At 45.3% G+C, this 18,277-nt stretch overlaps 2 protein-coding genes across 2 annotated transcripts in view; one reads left to right on the top strand and one right to left on the bottom strand.

Moving 5' to 3' along the window:
• LOC307248182 (E3 ubiquitin-protein ligase RNF170) overlaps positions 1-4,561 on the top strand; it is a gene marked incomplete at both ends in the record, with an annotated part of 10,050 nt that extends 5,489 nt beyond the window's left edge. The window contains one exon of the mRNA XM_080024464.1: positions 4,265-4,561. Within this exon, the coding sequence (XP_079880590.1) occupies positions 4,265-4,561 (297 nt within the window). The remainder of the gene's footprint in view (positions 1-4,264) is intronic.
• Positions 4,562-5,557: 996 nt separating this feature from the next.
• The window catches only part of pfas (phosphoribosylformylglycinamidine synthase), a gene marked incomplete at its 5' end in the record, with an annotated part of 29,032 nt that continues 16,312 nt past the window's right edge, over positions 5,558-18,277 (bottom strand). Inside the window, 13 exons of the mRNA XM_079999583.1 lie at positions 5,558-5,876; positions 6,679-6,819; positions 8,433-8,579; positions 9,148-9,262; positions 9,900-9,991; positions 10,073-10,280; positions 13,060-13,205; positions 13,318-13,437; positions 15,068-15,223; positions 15,446-15,529; positions 15,816-15,996; positions 16,763-16,993; positions 17,717-17,959. Coding sequence (XP_079855709.1) covers positions 5,569-5,876; positions 6,679-6,819; positions 8,433-8,579; positions 9,148-9,262; positions 9,900-9,991; positions 10,073-10,280; positions 13,060-13,205; positions 13,318-13,437; positions 15,068-15,223; positions 15,446-15,529; positions 15,816-15,996; positions 16,763-16,993; positions 17,717-17,959 — 2,172 coding nt within the window. The 3' untranslated portion in view covers positions 5,558-5,568. The remainder of the gene's footprint in view (positions 5,877-6,678; positions 6,820-8,432; positions 8,580-9,147; positions 9,263-9,899; positions 9,992-10,072; positions 10,281-13,059; positions 13,206-13,317; positions 13,438-15,067; positions 15,224-15,445; positions 15,530-15,815; positions 15,997-16,762; positions 16,994-17,716; positions 17,960-18,277) is intronic.

Here is an 18,277-nt window from a genome sequence, read left to right as displayed (position 1 = left end):
GGGTGTTGTGGGCGTATGCGGCCCACGGCAGCTGGTCACTCCAGGAGGGTTGGTGGTTGTTAGGCAGCAGAGGGTTAGTTTGACGGCCAGGAGTTTCCGGTTGCCCACGTCATAGTTGCTTACAGGGGTGGAGCTTACCATTGAAGAGCGCTGAGACAGTACCGCTTCTACCCCCGTGTCCGAAGCGTCCACCTCTACCGTGAACTGGAGGTTGGCGTTGGGCTGGGCCAAGACCGGAGCAGACAAAAAGCGGCTTTTGAGGTCGAGGAATGCAGCCTCAGGCGTGGAGGTCCAATTGAAACCGACTGTGGTGGAGGTAAGGGCTGAGAGGGGAGTGGCGATCCGGCTGAAGTTTCGGATGAAGCGCCCATAGAAGTTTGCAAAACCGAGGAAGCGTTGGAGTTGCTTCCTATTGTTTGGGGTTGGCCACTCCGTCACGGCGACCACTTTCTTGGGGTCCATCCCCAGCCTCCCTCGGCCAATGATGAATCCTAGGAATGAAACGGACGGAACATGAAAGACACACTTCTCGGCCTTGACGAACAGACGGTTCTCCAGGAGCCGCTGCAGCACCAGGTGTACGTGTCTTACGTGGTTGGAGAGGGATTGGGAAAAGATCAGGATGTCGTCAAGGTACACAAAGACAAACTAATTGAGCATGTCCCGGAGGACATCGTTAATCAGGGCCTGGAAGACCGCTGGGGCATTTGACAGACCGAAAGGCGTTACCAGATACTCAAAGTGTCCGAGCGGGTTGTTGAAGGCAGTCTTCCATTCGTCCCTGTCGCAGATGCAGACCAGGTGGTAGGCGTTGCGGAGGTCAAGTTTGGTGAAGTGGGTGGCACCCCGGATGGAACAAAGACTGAGTCCATCAGAGGCAAGGGATACTTTTTCTTGACCGTGATGTTATTGAGTCCCCTGAAGTCAATGCAGGGACGGAGGGTCTTGTCCTTCTTGGCGACAAAGAAGAACCCTGCGCCCAGCGGAGGTGACGAGGGGCGAATGATCCCGGTGGCGAGAGAGTCGCGGATGTAAGTCTCCATGGACTGCTGTTGAGCCCGGGAGAGGTTATACAGGCGACTGCAGGGAAGGGGGGCGCCTGGCAGGAGGGTGATTGCGCAGTCGTAGGGGCGATGAGGTGGTAGGGACAGTGCGCCCTGCTTGCTGAAAACAGGGGCCAGGTCCAGATATTGTGATGGAACCGAGGACAGGTCGGGGCTCTCGGCGACCGCCGGCGGCGCAGGCAGTTGGCATGACAGTGCGTGCTCCAGGCGCTCACGCTACCCGAACGCCAGTCCATCTGGGGGTTGTGGGTCCGGAGCGAGGGGCCCCCCAGAACCCCCTGGTTCTGGGGGGAATGGATGAGAAAGAACCCCATAGACTCACGGTGGTTGCCAGAGAGTAGTAGCTTGAGGGGGGCCTGGTGGGTTATCCTGGTCAGATGTGACTCGGGACAGGTGTCAGGCCTTGCTGGCGTGCTAGTCCAAGGTCGAGAAAACTCTCATCCGCCCCAGAATCTGAGAGCAGAGGAAGAGAGTGTTATACCCCCCCACGAAAGGGTAACCAGGAGCAGAGGACGGGAGAGAGGTTTGGAGCTTGAGCGGCCGGAACGTAACCCCACCGAGGAGTCCTCCTCTCCCGGCCGGACCGGGCAGGTGGCTCGGAGGTGGCCGCAATACAGACAGGCACCAGTCTGTATGCTGCGGGCTGGCTCCTCGGGGGAGATCCGGGAGCGACCGAGTTGCATGGGCTCGGCATCGGAGTGAGTCGGGGAGCTTCGGGTGCGCCCGAGAGTAGTTGGTGCTGGAGACCGGGGCGTGGCAGTTGTCCAAGCGGATCACAGTATCTACCAGCTGGTCCAGGTCCGTCGGCTCGTTCCGCTGCGCCAACACGTCCCGCAACTCGTCGTGCAGGGCACGCTAAAACACGTCCTGCAGGGCTCCCTCATTCCAGCCGCCTTCCGCGGCTAGTGTCTAGAACTCGACGACGAGGGGGGGGCGACACTATGGGGACCCTGGCGGAGGGAGAGGAGTCTTCTGGCTGGATTCTCCTTATTTCGCGGGTGAACAGATCATAGGAGAGACTCTCGGGACCCCCCTAATCCCAAACCGCGGAACCCCAGCTGAGAGCCGCCCCTCTCAGGCAGGAGATGAGGAATGCGATGCAGGCACCGTCGGATGCGTACGACGGTGGCTGCTGCTGGAAAACCACCGCGCACTGCACTAGGAAGGCAGGTGCCGAAATCGCGTCGTAGGGTGCTGGAGCCGGAACGTGGGGCTCACGGGGTACAAGGGGGGCACTGGGAGCCATGGTGGAGGGAGGAGGGAGTGCCGGAGGAGCAGGGGGGGCCACGGGAGCCGGAGGAGCCGGCGGAATCTGCAGGCTGCTGACGGCCCCAGATGGTCCGGAGGTGGCCAGACCGTACTGTTACGACCGGAGCTAGGAGGGACGCAAACGCACGACACAGAGAGACGGGAGGTGAAGGATGTTTATTAGACCGCACGGTGGAGATGGCTGGGGGGACCCAGTCAGGTAGGGATGGAGCAGGGCTGGGCAGGGATGATGATGACCCGGAAGGAGGGGTCCAGGATCCGGGTGGCGAGACGGGGAACCGGGCTGGATGAAGAGGGATGGACAGCCTTGGTCAACGAGAGGAGACAAACAGGTTAACCAGGCTGGACAGAGAGGGACAGACAGACTGGGTTGACGAGAGGAGACAAGCAGGTAAGAAGACGACCAAACAAGGAGACATAAGCTAGGGACTTGGAACAGGAGCTAGGAGCTAGGCCAGTAGCAGTACAACTTGGGTAAGCTAGTTGACGGTCTGGCAATGAGTGACTGGGGAGCTGGAGAATAAATACTGTGTGGGTGATAAAGGTAATTGATCCCAGGTGTGGGAAGTTGGCCTAAGCCGTGGATGGGTCAAGAGCGACCTCTAGTGGTGCTGGGAGGCCGTGGGCCTAACACTATAAGCTCTAAAAACCCCAAAGTGTGCTCCGCCGCAAGGGGTGGCGCCACAATCTCGATTCTGGGTTACCTGATGGTTCAAAGGAAGTTTTGTTTGGAACTAAAGTTGATAACTCTCTTTTACTTTCTTCCAGACTCTGAAACACTAAATCTAGACTGACACTTTTTATTTCTCCTGATCAACCACTGGTGCGGTGTTTAGAATTTACGAGCAGACTTGGCAGAAATGGAATATAATATTCACAAGTATGTTTAAATTACAGTATAATCCCATGAAAATAAGAATGGTCGTGTTGGCGTTACCTTAGAATGAGACATTTTTAGCTACATGGGGGAGCGGGTACGGTTCATGGAGGCCACCATGTTGCACTGCCATGTTTCTACAGTAGCCCAGAACGGACAAACCAAACGCTGGCTCCAGAGAGGGCCCTTCGCAAGTTTCTCGTCCACTGTCTCTTCTGTGGAGGCCTGCTGTATATGTTGCATCGCCATGGGGAGGGGTGTTAGTCAGTTAGTTGCAATCTGCCACTTCACCGCTTGATGACACTAAATTCTATGCGCTGCACCTAAAGAACCTTAATGTGGGTGGGGATGTAGACGCTAGCTGTGTTTTTAAGTAACATGGCTGGGGAAATATGAGTATTTTAATAAAATGTATAAATGGCTGCCTCTGCTCATTAATTCACATTCCCATGTAAGAAGATCCACCTGAAGTGAGAAAAATATAGAATATGAAAGATATTGGACTAAAACTTACTATTTCAGACCAGAGGACATATGGCCTGTAACTGTTCACCAGACAGGAAAAGTACTCAGTTAAAGTGGAACGTTTGTATTCAAAAGTTTGAACAAACGACTGATGCTCTTTCATTTTTTACATTCTTGAGCCCCAAACCAGGGTCCGCTGCAAAATTAACAATTTTTTTATTGTTTGTTTTGTTTTTAATTTTGTCTTACATGTTGTTTTTTGACCTCACTATATTCAAATTCAAAATCTGAATGCAATATACAATATATACTTTTTTTTTCTACATTATTTTTATTTACATTTTTTTTTTTGTCTAATGTATCCTTCTCTTATAACTTTCTTTTTTTTTTTTACTTTGTAGTGTATATATATTTTTCTGATTTTGGTTAGATATTTTTCTTTTTTTTCCTTATCCTTCGAAAACAACTACATTTATTTAATATATGTTATCTCAGATATTAGTCCATTAAAAAGTTTGGGACCCCTTGCCTTACCCCATCCATACATGTGCGTATTTTGGGATACATCTAACACCTTGATGCTCTCCAGGTGACAGACTACCTGTGTGACGCCCCCCTGGCCCTGCAGCTCCTCGCCCGGGGCCTGGGCACCGTGGGAGGCCTGGTGTGGCTGTTCTTCCTCAGGGTGGCGCTGTGCTGCATGGGGACCATGTTGTCCTTCTCATCGGGTCCCCTGGAGGCCGCTTCCCCAGCGCCCTCGTGGGACCCCTCGCTGTGCGGCCTGCTGGGTGTCCTGGACGACCTGGTGGTGGTCACTCTGCTGCTCACCTGCGTTATCAGCATCCACCAGCAGATGGAGCCAGAGAGGCTGAGAAACTCCCTGTAGGAAAGGAGCTGGTGGACTGAGATATTTATTTTATTTGATTCTTCCCACCTGGAGTGAGGGGATTGTTTACGTGGAGATATTTATGAAGGCTGGTGTTTTCCGGCACTGGACGAACTGGACTGCGTTGGACTGAAGGACAGCCTTATTTAGAATATGGTGAAAGTGACTGGTGCTGCAGATTGCAGTTAAGTGTCCTCAAGTGTCACCAGGTCACAGACCCTTTGCGTGCTGGTTCCTGGTTTCACTTTTATTTTATTCATAAATATATTGGACCCCACACCCATTATCATTTTTTTTTAAATCTGCCATCGTATACTGACACTACGGTTTTCATTTATATATTAATAATTTGTCAAATGAAATAACATTTGACAAAATAATAAACTCAACTCCAATGGGTAAAAATATTTCTACTCAGAAGCCCCAAGTTAACATTCCTGCAAATACTCTACCTGTCAAGTATTTACCTGACTACCCGTATGAATTAATGTAAATACATGTACATTAAAGAGTATTTATTATGGTCAGGTTTCCTCTTTTCGCAACCCAGCACACATCAGATACCACATTTAGAAATAATCAATTAATTGACAGTTTGACAACCAATCAGATCAGCAAGGGACATACACGAGACCAATCATGTTCTTAGAATACATATTATTCAGTATATTCTGTAAATATGGCCTCAAATTTCATGATTCTAATGGAAAACATGTTGAAAATACATTGGAATGCAACGTGTGGAATGTATATGGAGTCTTCTCATGTCTCCATTATAAACCGTTACAGTGTAACGCAGCACAGCTCAGTAAAGCAGCAAAGCACAAGTAATAAGTAGAAATCTGTTGTGTTGATGTCAACAGAACCCCAATGCAACATACAACGACCCCCAAAAAACACAGAAAGATTCATCAAGGCCACAGGAATTCACAGCAGGGCGGCCCCACCCACGCCCACATGGCCCCGCCCAGGCCCCACCCAGGCCCCGGACCCTCATCTGATCCCCGCTAGGCATCGCTGCACCAGGCGGCTGCGTTCTGGAACATGCGTAACCATGGTGATGGGTTGAGGGAGGGCCGCAGGTCCCGGGGGGCCCAGGGCCACTGCCAGGACAGGGTGCAGCGCTCAGGGTGGGGCATCATCGCCAGGTGGCGCCCGTCCCCGGAGCAGAGCCCGGCCACGCCCTGCGGGGAGCCGTTGGGGTTGAGTGGGTACTCCTCCGTGGGCTGACCGTGGTCATCAAGGTAACGCAGCGGGGCCAGACTGGAGGAGAGGATCTGCTCCTGGACCTGGGGTGAGCGGAACTGCACCAGACCTGCAGGCGGAGGAGGTCAATACCGAATGTAACTGGACAGGGATCAACCTTAATGGTTGCCCAGTTGACCCCAGCAACTAGATTTGGGCCACTGGCAACCATCTGGTGAAGTCTGAGGTTCAACACTTTCTTAAAACAATAATAATAATAATAATAATAATAATAAAAATAAAAAAAACACGCACAGTGTAACTCCAAATGTTTGAAAAAATAATATTCAGGCAATGAAGAAGAACAAGAAGAACAGAATGATCAGGTGTGGTGCGGTTTTAGCAGCCACACTCGTCTTGGGTTAAGGGAATTGGGCCCTGGATCAGATATTTTGAGTCAGAGCACACTTTTAAATTCTGAGAATGCACAAGCTGCCAGCTCCGGCTCGAGATTACCATGTAGCCGTGAGGTCTGGTCTGTTATCTTGGTAAACCTGGGCGCTAGTGATCAGCTTTGAAATTCCAACTTAAATGGCAACTTAAATAGCTGCCCCTTCCTTCCCACAGGGCAATGATGACGCACCAACGATCACAGTGTTCACAGTCTTGGTGACACGCAGCATTACCACTAACACAAGTTACAATTTTCCGAGTTCCCATGGAACGCAGCATCGGCTCCCGCGGTCTGTTCTCGACCCAGCGCAGATCCAGTGCAAAGCAATCATTGCAGACCGATGGAGTCTATACCTCACCCCAGGCGAAAGCCCCCCCCCCCCCCCCCCCCAAAAGCCACAATCTGCATATATGTAAAAAAAAGTTGACAATTGACTTTTTGGGAGCCACAAGATTAAAACCCGCCACTTCCACATTACCTTCCCCGTGGGCGACCCATACGCCCAGCGCCGAGCCCTCCATGCCGTGCAGCCACACGGACGCAGACGCCTGGACCCCCACGCTGACAAAGCGGGACTCGAACCTCCCCGACTGGTTGTGGGTCAGAACCACGTCCGACTCTGGGAACAGAGAAACCACAATGAACCAATGTTTAGACAGAGAGTGAATAGTTACAATAACCTGCACTTGAAGATTTCACAATGAGCTCCACTAAGTACTACATTGACTACAGAATGTGAATTAACACATTTTTGGATGTAAAAAAAAAGCATTAAAAACACACTTTGCTGTGCCATGAAGGGATGCCAAAATACAGATGGATATTGGGTCTAATAATGTACTCATAAACTCACACATTAAACATGACATCCATGCAATGTGACGTTATCGCCATTAAGTAATTTATTTTGCTTTATCTTTCTCATGTTAAATCTGATTTCGTTTAAAGTGGAAATCCATCCGTTTGTGTTGGGATGAATACACTGCACGTCCCAGAATTCCATTGTGAGCTGCAACTTTTCTTCCCATCTTGAGAGGGTCACTTGAGGCAGATATTTAGTCATTTTTGACATCTGGCCTGATGTTGGCAATGCATTTTTGGCGAGAAAGGCCGACACATAGAAACAGCATAGAGGAGCACATGCATAACAGAACACATTGAATGCCTGTTTCTTATAAAGTGCCAGCTATATAAAGTATTATATGTGAGATTTTGTAACCACGTCATGTCACAGATTACAGCTTTAAAAAGGAGGACTTCATAAAAAATATCAAATCAATAAATCAAGAACTGGAAAATATTACACTCAAAGCGTCCTTAAAATCAAGTGATCTCACAATTATCTATCAAAATATTCAAATGTCAATATGTGTGTCTGCGCTCTTTATCCGTGTGAGGGACTGAGCCCGCAGACACAGGAGTCAAAGGTAGATTGAGGCAAAATTTTGATTTATTTGCCAAAAAATATAAAATCAACTTATGGATGGTTGCAAGTGCAAAACAAGTGCAGGGGGAAACTTTTACAAATGAACTAAAGTATGATAAAGTTAAAAAATTAGGTCAAAAGAACTTGTGAAACAGGAGGGAACATACTGTATATAGAGACATGGCCAAACCAAAAAGACAAGAGGGGAGAAAGAAATATCAGAAATAAAAATGATTAACTCTAAATATTATAAAACAAGGACATAAATATTTCAAGCGCACATGTTTAAACAACTGCAAAATAAATATAAAAATACTCATCTATAAAAATAGATTATTATTAAAGTAAATACAAAATAAACCACCCCCCCCATGAGGTTGAACTGGATGGACTGGATTAAGCCCTGCAGCGGTGGAGTTCTTGTCCTTCCAGCAGGGGCAACAAACTTAAATCCTGACAATAAAATATGTATGTTATATGAAACAAAACGTGTCATTGTTATGTGTTTTAACTTTGTATGTGCATTATGAATGTAGGGTGTAAAAAGATCCATTTTAAACAGAAGGAAAATGTAAGGCCGGTTAAAACAAACTACGGGCGTGGGAGCGTCCATCACAATTGGCAAGAACCCAAGAATGATTATCCACAAAGTTTAGTGTGTCCCACGAAATGGAATCAGTGAATCCTTAACGCCGCGGAACAGTTAATATGCTGTATTCGACAACTGATCTTTAATACAGCTGATAGAAACCTAATTCCGCTGCTTTGGAGGCAGCATCTCTGTGTGTTTCTGAACGTGCTCGTACCTGCTGCGTGGCCCTCTCCCACCCAGCCCAGCAGGGCCAGCAGCTGGCAGCCGTTGCACACTCCCAGACTCAGCGTGTCGCTGCGGGCACGGAAACGCTCAAACTCCGCCTTGGCCCGCGGGTTGTAGGCCACTGTGGCAGCCCAGCCTTAAAAGAAGCACAAGGTTATTTATTTAACTGGGGCACACACACACACACACACACACACACACACACACACACACACACACACACACACACACACACACACACACACACACACACACACACACACACACACACCTTGAATATCTGGGCATCAAACAAGTATTATCTAATTTTATTTGTTTTTGAATATTACCACATTTTTCTTTTTTTCTGATCACTTCTATTCTTTTTCCTGTTATTTTTCATTATCATTAGGTTTAGCTCTTTATGCAAGCTGTTTCCAGGGATGAATAAAGTACCCATCTATCTATCCATCTATTATACCATGTGTGGTTTCTAGCTATCCCTGCGACCTGAAAAATAATCCATCGAAGAGGAGCCATTCTAGTCCCAAGTTATTATTTGAGATATTGAATTCTTGAGAATTCCCATAACTCCCACTATTGACATTGTTGGGTTTGGAGACTGGATTATTATTACATGAGGAAATTTATATTCAGTTATATTCAGTTTGTTGTAATCATCAATGAGGTGGACTTCACTGGAACTGTAAATGTCCCCCCCTCACCTTTAGCCGACCCCAGGACATCGGCATAGCTGAATCCACCGACAAAAACGATGGCTTTAAAACGCTCCAGCGTCAAGGATCCAGAGCACAAGTCCTGCATCGTCACGTCCCACACCTACAGAGAGTGTGAATTATATCTATATATTACATCCGATTAGAACTCATTACACTTTATTCTCGGGGGGAGCTGGCTTGTTACAGCAGTCAAGAGGCACAAATGTCAGAATTACTTAAGCATAAAACTACAACATCGGGGTAATAAATAATTTCTGCACAATCTGTACACACACATATTTACTGTATGTGCAGCTTGTGCAGCTGAATGCACTGACTGAATACCAAGAGATGCACTAGTACATACACAGTACACACTGAGGGCAGGAGATTGTTTGCAGGGACAGTTATACATAACTGTCCCTGCAAACAGCCTATCTCCTGCCTTCACTCTAATAGATGTGAATTAAAGTAATATTATTACTTTAATTCACATCAATTATAGTGTCTTATTATATTAGAAAAGCTTTTGTTGTGTGGTGTCTTTTCAAGTTCTTATTTGTATTGCTGTTGTAATTCCAATAATACATTTTAGATTGTCTTTTTCAATAATCTTTATTTATTTTCCTCTCATTTTAATGTTTGATGTGAAGCACTCAAATTGGAACAGCCATACAACTATTATTCTATAATCATTACAACGGACGCTATTTAATATTTCTATCATTATTACAATGATCAAATGTGCGTTTGTGTACCTCAAATCCAGCCATATAGAGAGAAACGGCCATTTCTCTGTCTCCGTTGCTTCCTTCTTCTCGGACCACGCCCACAAGGGGCTTTGTTGCAGCTGAAGAGAGGACGACACATTACAACAACACATACATTTTTAATATAAGACAGGAGGAAAACACCCTCTTCCATTCCTCACAGATCTGGCTCGCGCCGGGCCTCTCTGCGGGGTCAAAGGTCAGCTTGAAGAAGGGCTGCGTGCGGCGGCTAAGCCCCGCCTCCTCCTGCTCCACGCAGCGCTGTTCAGCCTGGAGACGCTCCAGCTGGAAACTGGTGCCTTCCCACACAGCCCTGAGGGCAGGAAGTCGCTCACTCAGCACTTCCTGTCCGTTCACGCAAACACGGACCTGGAAGAAGCAGGAAGGAGACTGACTAAATGCTGGAGGATTTTAGAGATGGATTTCAGGGCTCGGTGATATGACCCAAATAGCATCACTTTTTCTTTTTGCAAGTTTCTGAACAGTGAAACCAATCTTTTTTCACACTTAAGAAAACATAGCCTAAAAGCAAATAAACATCTATAATATTTAAATAAATTAAATTAATGGTGACTCAAATGGTTGTGAAAAAGTGTGTGTGATATCACTATGCAATTTGGAATTCCTCCGGGTATGAACTCCCGGGAAATGATAATTTTAGAGCAGGAAGTGCGTCAACCAATGCACAACCATTAGTGGAAATGGCGGTGGGTGGAGCAATATACTCCAGGTAGATCATAAACCCTTTAATATAAAAACGACTGATTGAAATTGGATGAGAGATGTAAACGTTGTAATGGTTTTTATCCAGAATGAACTTACTTGTATTTGTTTACAGGCCAGTCTTGCCCGTTCCAATATGGCTGCAACGTTGACGTATTGCAGCTACGAGCTGAAGCGGTCGTTACCGTGTCTATGTATACAGTATATGTCTATGATTGCGTAACCAAAATAAATTACTTTTAACTAAAATTGTGAAAATGTATTTCTTCTCTCTTATTTCCAAAGTGGTGTTGATCATTTACACGGAGCGCTCTGAGGAAAACATGAAGCGATCCGGATGTCTTTGCGACAGCGGCCCAAAACTTGTCTATTGCGCCTCGAGAGTTTCCATCTTCAAATTTTGCAAATAATTTGGATTTTGATATGAGAGGTGTTTTCAATTTTTTGTCCTCTCTACATTTAAATATATGAGGGGGACAGAATATTAGAAACACCTCTGAATATAGTACAACACATCCACAACAACTATGACTATGCTTTCCCTCTCATAGTATATGTGACTTTATGTGTTCTTCTAACCCTCATTGTGAAGTGTGTTGTCTGAATCAACCATGACCACAGAAATGGAATGTGACAATGACTTTGCTACTTTGCTGTTATTTTATTTTGCTATCTGTGGTGGACCAAGGGGGCGTGGCCAAGCCGCTGCTGCAGAGAGGCGGTGCAATCTCCCATCCCGGGGCCACTCAGCTGCTGATCCCCAAAACAGGAAGGTATAACTGTGTGTGTGTCCCCCCGGATAATTTCAGGATGAACCTAAAATGCACTATAACCTTTACAGGTGAACTTAATTTGACCTTCTCTAAACTTTTGAATGCACATGTCCAACTGTTCAATGTTTCAGTACTTTTTGCACAACTTGCTGTTCTCTAACAAGGAGCTGAACGGCCAAATTCACAACAGGTGTTTGATCCATGAATGGACCAATACATTTCCTGGTTCAATTAGAATTGGTATTTAAACAGTCCTCTTCATCATGCTGTTCACATTTTGACATCATGAGACTAAGACGACACCTAACAACTGATCAACAGTACCTCGCCATTGTGAGGCTTCAAACAGGATGTTCTCAGAGGGAAGTGGCCACTGAGGTTAGAGTGTCACAGAGCGTCATCAGCAGGTTGCAATAGAGATACAGAGAGACTGGAAGAGTCACAGAAAGACATAGAAGTGGACGTCCTTTGGCCACATCCCACACTGATGAGCGCTTCATTGTGAACAGTGCCCTGAGGAACCGGATGATGAATGCCACTCAACTCCAGGCACATTTAAGGGAGGTGAGAGGCATCCAAGTGTCATGTCAGATCAATTGAAACCGTTTACATCAGCGTGGTCTGCCTGCTAGACGACCTGCAAGGATACCTGACAAAACCACCAGGCACAGGCATCGTTGTCTTGCACAGGCCAGGGAGCATTGACGCTGGACGAGGGACCAGTGGCCTCAGTGCTGTTCTCTGATGAAAGTCGATTCACGTTGAGCAGAAATGATGGCCGCCAACGATGTTGGAGACGTCAAGGAGAGCGCTATGCATCAGCCACTGTTGTCACCAGACGAGCCTTTGGTGGTGGTGGTGTTACAGTGTGGGCAGGTGTGTCTAGTCAATACAGAACTGGCAATACAGACTGAGGCACCTCAAATGGAGTGGCCTGCACCTTCTCCAGACCTGAATCCCATAGAAAACCTATGGGATCAGCTGAGTGCCCGTGTAGAGGCTCGTTACTCTGTACCCCAGAACCTCAATGACCTGAGGGCCGCCCTTCAAGAGTGGGGTGCCAGGCCTCAGCAGACAATAAGTCGACTTGTGAACAGCATGTGACATCGTTGTCAAGCTGTAATTGATGCTCAAGGGCACATGACAAGTTATTGAGACATTGACATTTTTTGTTGTGGTAAACCCATCACTGTTGTTGGCTTTTGTTTCAATACATTGTTTGAGATGAGGAAGTCATCGTCGCATGCTTCTACTTAAATGCCCTACTTTCATGATATAATATCACTGTAGCGTGAACTTTTTACATTTTCCATAAATGTCACCTGAAAGCCAAATATCCCTAACTTTTTGTGAGTAGTGTATATATAATATTAAAGTGCAATATAACACGCCTGGGCCGTGTTTGCAAAGACGGTAAAATATTTATTTTATGTCCTTCGGCTTGCCAGTTGTGCCCTATTTAAAACCAAAATAATCCCATTCTGCAGAGGGAGAGGGAGGCAGGGACGCATGGAGAGGTGCATCGGGCGCCCGCGTTCCAATCCACGACGAATAAATCAACAATCGCCGGTTGTTGGGCTGACGGTTGGCGGTAGGAAAATACCATAAAATTTGAAATGTCACCCAACCTAGTAGATATATAAACGTCTCACCATAGCTTGGGGTCCGAAGCCGCAGGTTGTGCCGATGCAGTGACACTGCAGCCCAGCAGCGTCGTATCGACCGCGCACAGCGTCTACGTCGTCCTGTGAAACCTCCAGAACCAGACCCAGCTCCTCGCTGAACAGCAGCTCCAGCACTGGAGGGAAGAGGAATTAAAGTTAAATATGCAGTCTGTGGGGGAATTGTATAAAATAATTAAAAAAAATAAAAATAAACTGATAAAGTGGTCGTCTCCTAGATTCACTGACCTTCGACCTCTGGAGACGCCAAGTCGACGTTGATGCCGCGGTTTCCGGCAAACGCCATCTCCAGCAGAGTCGTGATGAGGCCGCCATCGCTGATGTCGTGTCCGGCGCTCAGAAGACGATCTGAGGGAAATAAACATGGTGGAGGTTTCCAGAATTATCTCAACTTTTTGTTTTCACCTTTTGCCAAACTCAGAATTCATTTTATTCACAAATACACTCACACATAGATCTTGATTCAGAGGGACTACTGCGTAAATGGTATCAACAGTATAAAAGCCATTTTGGGGAAAGCAGCTTTTATTTTTTATTCTTATTCTCTATTCTTATTTTTAAATGTTTCTATTTTGTTTTTTCTTTTATTTCCCTTATCTTGCCCCTTTTTATGCTTCTTAAACTTTTAAAGAGGACCCATTATGCTCATTTTCACCAAGTTAATATAGGTTTCTGAGTTCCCCAAACCATGTTTAAGTTTTTTGCTGGAAATACCAGTCAGATAATGAATTCGAGCCATTCTAACATGCGTCTAACCCCCGTCAACCCTGCCGGAAATCCCTCTGGAGGCCGCTAGTTCTGTGAGCCAATGGGGTTTGAGCACAAGTTTCAGGTTCTTTGAGGCAATGGGGTTTGAGCTTTACTGCGGATGACGTTACTGATTTCACCTTATCAGTCCACTAAAATCTGTTTATGAGCAAATTTGAGGCGAGAAATAAGCAATCCAGTTGCCAAATCGTCACTCATATTTGATCGACAAGGCCTCATTTAGAAGTTAGTTCAGGCTTTACCCGCAGTGTCTGGTGCAGCGTGGAATATGCTCTGGCTTGGGGCTTTTTTGTATCAATTACGGAAATGTCGGAAAACAAATACATCTAAAGTTGTTTTTTGGAGAAAGGCGGAATAGATTGCACACCGCAGCCTACAGTAACCAACGTGGACACACACACACACACACACACACACACACACACACACACACACACACACACACACACACACACACACACACACACACACACACACACACACACACACACACACACACACACACACACACACACAGAAACACACAGCAGGATTCATTTTTAAATATTTAGATTTCCATCATCTACAGTTTTGTCATAGACAGTTGGTATTGACTCCTCTTTCTTTTAAAAGATTTGTGCTGGTCTCTGCAGGCAACCGAGCACTTCGCCTGATTAGCTCTTAGGTTCCAGGCATGGGTGGAGTTACTCAGATGGGGGCGGATCTAATTCTAGTGAAGTGACGTATATTACTACATTGACGCATATTAGGGCAGCACAGCTGAACGGCTTGTTTTAGGACATGTTTTCTGAAACCGACTGCTCCAAAGAAACCCGACTGGGTTGTTTTATTTCACAGTTTGTGTGTTAGTAGGCCCATCAGAGACTAATGTATTTACACAAGTACTGAAAGTGAATTTTGTGTCATAGGTCCTCCTCGTCTATCGAATTTGAAACACTTATAAGCTGCATTTTAACCACTTTGCCTGTAATTGGTTCATTTTCCTTTTATAAGAACAAATTTGAGCAGCATTTCACGTACCAATAGTTCTATATAAATTAAAAATATTATTGTCATTATCCATCAATATCTCTACTTGTCTGTTCTTGTGCTCTCTTGCAGCAACAGGTATCCCAGCACTCTCACACTACAAAATATATTTCAGCACAGTAACTAAGTACGTTTTCTCTGTTACTCTCCCCCACTGGTTCCCTTGCAGGTTAACACTGACCCTTGATGAGCGTCTGTGTGACGTTGAAGCAGCAGCTGAGCCGCTCGGGCTGATCCAGGTCAGGAGACACATCTCCCAGCTGGTTGAAGCACTGAGCCAGGGCTGAGCCACCGAGACGATGGCGTCCGGCGATGACCGGGACCCAGAGCAGCACACCTGGGGAGAGAGATGGGAATGCTGAGAGGGCACTTGGAGGACTGGTTTATTCTGGGAGGGCGGGTTTATTCTCCAACTCCCCATATTGAGCTGAAAATCAGCCTGACGCCAGTTCATAACTGTCAGTACATGCACAGTGGTTTTATCTGCACGAGATGGTTTTATAGTGAAAGCTGAATTTCCCTGTGGGGATTATTAAGTCAGTCATTCAATCAATCAAACCTTTGCCGTCCGGATCCTCTAGATCAGGAGTGACTGTGGCTGTGATGTCAGGACACACGGCGTAGACCGACACTACCAGAGCACCTGCAGCAGAGAGGAATAACACATAAATAAATACAAAACATAAATCAATGAATATAAATAAATACACATTCTCTTACATATGGCGTTTCTATTGCCCACGAAAAATACAGCATATATATCATTTGCGGAAATGGAAATGTGAAAAAATATATAAAACAATGTGAATGTAAATAAAAAAATATCTAAATAACAACACCTAAATGCATTCTCTTACAAGGATTAACATGAAGAACTTGTTCAATTAAGTATAAAACAAATTAAATGAAACACATGCGGCAGAGTTCACCTGGAGCCTTGACCGTCTCTGTCCCGACCCTGGCGGCCATGCTCAGAGAGTCCTTGCCGCCGTCAACGGCTACGCCCAGTTGACCCATGACTTCGCACATGGCGCGGCACGCCTCCCACAGACTCGCGCCCTCACCCGGGAGCTTGGCTGCCCACATCCAGTTCCCACTACACTTCACATCCTGCAAAACGGGCAAACATACGACCCCCAACATTGAAATGAATGCTCTTCAAACCCAAAATGTTAAGGATATTTTGTCATAATTTATATTTTTATATATATATATATATATTTTTTTTTTATAAAATGTGTGTAGAAGCAGTCCTACCGAGTTGATTTTATTCTGGCATTTTTATCTATCTTTAGGTTTTTATTTCTATGCATTTATTCTTCTTTACTTTTATATAATGCCTTTTATGTCTCATGTAAAGCACTTTCAATTGCCATTGTGCAATGAGCAAAATGAGCTGTACAAATAAACTTAGGTTGCTTTAAAACACGTTACACTCATAATGTGATTGATCATGTGAGTCGTAAAGTCACATTTTGGACAACTTTCAACAACTTTTTAAATTAATTTTCCCATTTAAATATGAAATGTAAATTGTGCCAAGTCCAATAGAACTTTAGATACAGGTGAAGATGACAGATGGTGAATTTTAAGACATTTTTAACACTACATTTTAATCCCCAGGCGGAGATTCAGGCATTTAAAGCGGTAAAAGTCAAGAAAATTATCCAAGTTAAAATTAGATAAAAAAAAAATTGTAATAAATGTTACACACAAAAAATTATTATTTGATAAGCAATAATCTCATTAAGGATTTTTTGGTACTTGTTTTCTTTTACTACATAAAATGTTTTACTTTTGTAGGATTTTGTAGTTCGTTTTCTGAAGGGTAAATATTGTGTTATGGATAAATATTCATCTTTAAGTTTCCCCTTACCTTCAGTGCTGTGATTTGAGCGAACACCAAGTTGGTCAGCGCTTCGCCCACGGTCATGCGAGCTCCACCCCCTGGGGAGAGCAGCCCTTTGATTGGCTGCTCACCGATGGCCGTCGCCGCCCCGTGCAGGCCGAACGGAGACAGTGCGACCACGGCGACGTCGGCGAGCGGCGTGTGGAGCGGCCCGACACACTGCTGCTGGGCGACCAAGCCTGTCACTGACCTGTCCACCTGAGAGAGAGGGAGACCGAGAGAGAAAAAAACAGACAGAGAGAGATGAGGGGAAAAAGAAAGAGCGAGAGAGAGAAAACAGATAGAGAAACCAAGAGAGGAGGAGCGAGAGACAGGGAGAGATAAGAGATGACAGAGAGAAAAAGAAAGAGGGTGACGTGAGAGAAGAAAAAAATATTATTATTGTCTGTATTATTGGCAATAAAGTGATATGTTTTGGAAATTAAAAGCCATTTTGATAATAAATGTAACATGAAAACAACATTTAATACTGCAGTTTTTAATTCAAATGTAAAATTCTGAATAAAAATGAATGCTTTTGTGCAACATTAATTCATGCACAACATTTTTTATACAACCACATTCAAAAGCAAAAAAACCCACACATTTTCACTTCATGTTTTCAGAACATAAAAAGGACAAAGTAAAATATAACAATGTTTTTTATGATTAAGCATATTTTTCCAATATATTTTCATTGTATATTTCCACATTTTCATTAGATGAATTTTCGATTAATTTTTTATTCCATTGCTTTATTCTGGTTGCTGCCTATTTTTTTATGTAAGCTGTTACTGACATTGCACTTTCCCTTCGGGGATGAATATAGTATCTATCTATTTTTAGGTAATTCCCTATGGTAGGTAATAGGTAATGCATGGTTTAAAAAAAAAAAAAGTAATACAGCCAGCGTGTTTGAGGCTTTATGTCCGGCTCACCCACCTTGTTGGTGAGGTAGCGTTTCGAGGCCACGGCCGGCAGCCTCAACACCCTGTCCAGGGCTGCTCGCACCGTCAGCCCCTGGGGCAGCACCAGGGGCCGCAATGATGGGGCCACGCGCTCCGTCACAAACTCCTTCTGGGGCATCTTCCCCAGGACCCACTCCAGTTCCAGGTCTACAGGACAGCTCCCCCTGGTGGCCTGGGGGTCCCCCGCGCCAGATCCCTCATCGTCCACCAGGACAATCTAACCAGGAGACGGCAGTAAGAGTATTTAGTCTTTTGCAGTGGTGGAGGATGTACTTCTGTACTGTACTTAATTAGTAAAAGTACAAATACCCTGGTACCCCATGACTCAAGTAAAAGCGGAAGTATCACATTGATATTTCTACTGAAGTAAAACGAATAAGTAAATGTACTGAAAGTAATAAAAGTACTTGTCATATCCAGTGCCAACAGAGCCATTAATACAGAATAAAGCCAGCCTTTGCTGTGATTATATTGTACAAAACCTACCAAAAGATTACTACCAATTATTACTATTATCAAAAAATACTAATTTATT

Source organism: Zeus faber, assembly GCF_960531495.2.
Source record: "Zeus faber genome assembly, chromosome: 1".
Lineage (NCBI taxonomy): Eukaryota > Metazoa > Chordata > Actinopteri > Zeiformes > Zeidae > Zeus > Zeus faber.
This window is presented reverse-complemented; position numbering and strand designations above follow the sequence as displayed.